This window comes from Epinephelus moara, unplaced genomic scaffold (genome assembly GCF_006386435.1).
Source record: "Epinephelus moara isolate mb unplaced genomic scaffold, YSFRI_EMoa_1.0 scaffold216, whole genome shotgun sequence".
In the NCBI taxonomy this organism is placed as follows: Eukaryota; Metazoa; Chordata; class Actinopteri; order Perciformes; family Serranidae; genus Epinephelus; species Epinephelus moara.
Window position 1 is genome coordinate 22,421 of NW_026079720.1, and position 2,580 is coordinate 25,000.

General features: G+C 46.4%; 1 protein-coding gene across 2 annotated transcripts in view; it reads left to right on the forward strand.

Annotated features, from left to right (window-relative positions):
- The window catches only part of arfgap2 (ADP-ribosylation factor GTPase activating protein 2), a 14,324-nt gene extending 11,859 nt beyond the window's left edge, over positions 1–2,465 (forward strand). For both annotated transcript variants that reach the window (XM_050039663.1, XM_050039664.1), the window contains 3 exons: positions 720–848; positions 2,027–2,179; positions 2,292–2,465. In XM_050039663.1, the coding sequence (XP_049895620.1) occupies positions 720–848; positions 2,027–2,179; positions 2,292–2,433 (424 nt within the window). In that variant the 3' untranslated portion in view covers positions 2,434–2,465. The remainder of the gene's footprint in view (positions 1–719; positions 849–2,026; positions 2,180–2,291) is intronic.
- Positions 2,466–2,580: the final 115 nt, after the last annotated feature.

Consider the following 2,580-nt stretch of genomic DNA (forward strand, 5'->3'; position numbering starts at 1 on the left):
TTAAAGTCGCACGTCCCGCGGCAACACGACCAATCTATATCAGCACTTGAGACAGCACAGCACAGAGAGAAGTAGTAAGAGTGCATGTGAGAGAAAGCCGAGCAGTGTAACGTTAAAGACAAAGAGACAACTGAAAGACACCAGAGCCTCATAAAACAACATCCAAGCACAGTTAAGCAAACATTTGTCAGTGTCACAGGAAATCATGGAAAAATTGAGCAATTTTGCTCGGGTTCGGCCCACTTGACACGCTGCTGTGTTGTGCTATGGCGCTGGAATTTGTCATTTACGTGACAACGCCTGAACGCAGCACAGTCTCGCTCCGCTGTGTGTACAGTGTCGTGCTGCGCTGCTGTGTGAGCAGCATGTTTGACTGTGCTCGGTCTGTTGATGGTCATTGACACACTGTCTGTCCATAACAGTAACTCTGTCAGGTCAGTGCCCCCTGATATAATGTAGGGAAACACTGGATCAAGCAACAAGACTCATGATACCATTTATTTATTATATTTTATTGTAAATATATTGTAATCGCAAATCGCGATATTGTCCACCATAATCGCAATCTCACATTTTTACCAAATCGTGCAGCACTAGTGTGTGAGTAATCATCACATCACAGAAGCCTTTAATTCATCTCTAAATGTGTATGTGTGTGTGTGTGTGTGTGTGTGTGTGTGTGTGTGTGTGTGTGTGTGTGTGTGTGTGTCCTGTTTCAGTGCTGTGTCCCACTCAGTGATGTCAGAGATGCAGGTGATCGAGCAGGAGACTCCCGTGGGAGTCAAGTCCTCCTCTCGCTCCAAACTGGACCTGTTTGATGAGCCGGGTTTCACCTCTGGACCCCCAAAGTAAGTATGACGCCTCTCAAAGGACGCCTGCTTATCTGTCCACCTCTGTTTACATCTGCTTCAATTTAAATAAGTTCAGCCATGATCAGACAGAACTGATCTGCCGTTATCGTTGAAGCCTGCCCCGTTCAGACAGAGCAACTTTCTGCATCTTTTTATTTGTTGCTGTCGTTTGTAGGCAACCACTGAGTCAGCTGTCCTGAGCTTTACTGCCATTTTGCTCAGACGTAAACTCAGCGTACCTTAAAATCTGCATCATAAGACAGACAGGCGGACAGTAATCACTCTGGCTCTGGTTCAGTGTAAGAAGCTGTTCCCAAACAGTACGTTGGACACATGGAAACAGAGATCTGTGTGGGTCCATGAGACCCTCAGAAAGAGGAGACATCACAGGAAGTGCCACTGACAGGAGCGTCGTCTGGATGATAGTCGGTTCAAGGCTTCTTTCAGGATGACTTGGGGACAGTTTGACAACCTGCTGTCAGTCATGGGACCTGATGACAGCTGGTAAAATGTTATAAAGTAGCAGAGACTAGAGTTTGTTCAGATGTGTCTTGCAGCTTTACGAGGGCGCTGGTGAAAGTGAGCTTACACAAACCATGTATGAAGCTCTGCTGACTTGTTGTTACCTCCACCACAGAGGCTCCGCCTTTCAGTTCATCTGATTTGACAACAGGAAAAAACACAGAAAAAAAAACAACACACATTTGACGCTTTTTCTGCTGAGATGAAGTTTTTTCAGCTCAAGGTGTTCAGGGTGCTCCTGCAAAAACACGAGGCGCATAGAGTGTTAAAACATGAGGCGCATAGAGTGTTAAAACATGAGGCGCATAGAGTGTTAAAACATGAGGCGCATAGAGTGTTAAAACATGAGGCGCTCAGCAACGTACAGCAGCGAGCAAAACGCCTCACTCATTAAAAACAACAAACACAAAACGCCGCCACAGGCTGCTTCAGCACGTTCTGTCTGATCGAGGCCTGTTCATGTCTCACAACACACTGCAACACTGGCTTTGATTTTCAGATTCATTTCCTCTAAACATGTTTCTGTTGTGCACCAATGCACCAAAGCAGAATCCTTATATGTGAAAACCGACCTGGCAGTAAACAGGATTCTGACTGTGACGTCTCAGAGCAGCAGGGACGCTGTGACTAATCCTCTGTGTCTGATGTCTCAGATATAAGGACAACCCGTTTACAGTGGGAGACAGTTTTGGATCCAGGTGGGACACCGAGGGAGGGACTGCCTCCTTTACCACCTCCTGGGCTCTGGAGAAAGAGGACCCCAAAGAGGAGGTCACCATCTCTAGTATTCAGCCAATCGGAGAGAGGTATCTACACACGCACTCTGTCTTTGTCAGTGTTTTGTGAAATAATAAGAATAAGACATGCATGTCCCTGGACCGGGTGCAGGTCTGATGTGTGCTCTTGTGTTGGATCCAGACTTCCCAGCAGAAGAAAAGCCGACGTGTCAGCTCCGGTGTCGGAGTCGAGTGAGGCCAGGCAGAAGTTTGCTAACGCTAAGGCGATCTCTTCGGACATGTTCTTTGGTCGGGAGAGCAGCGCAGAGGTGAGCGACCTTTAACTTCATCTCAGTTTACGTCAGTGTTTGTCACATGGGGGTCAGTGTATCCTGAGGGGGAGTACATGAGATATTTTAATGATAGTTTAAAAAATAATTCTATCATCAAATTGTAAGTGCATCTTATCAAAAAGACAGAATGTGTTACTG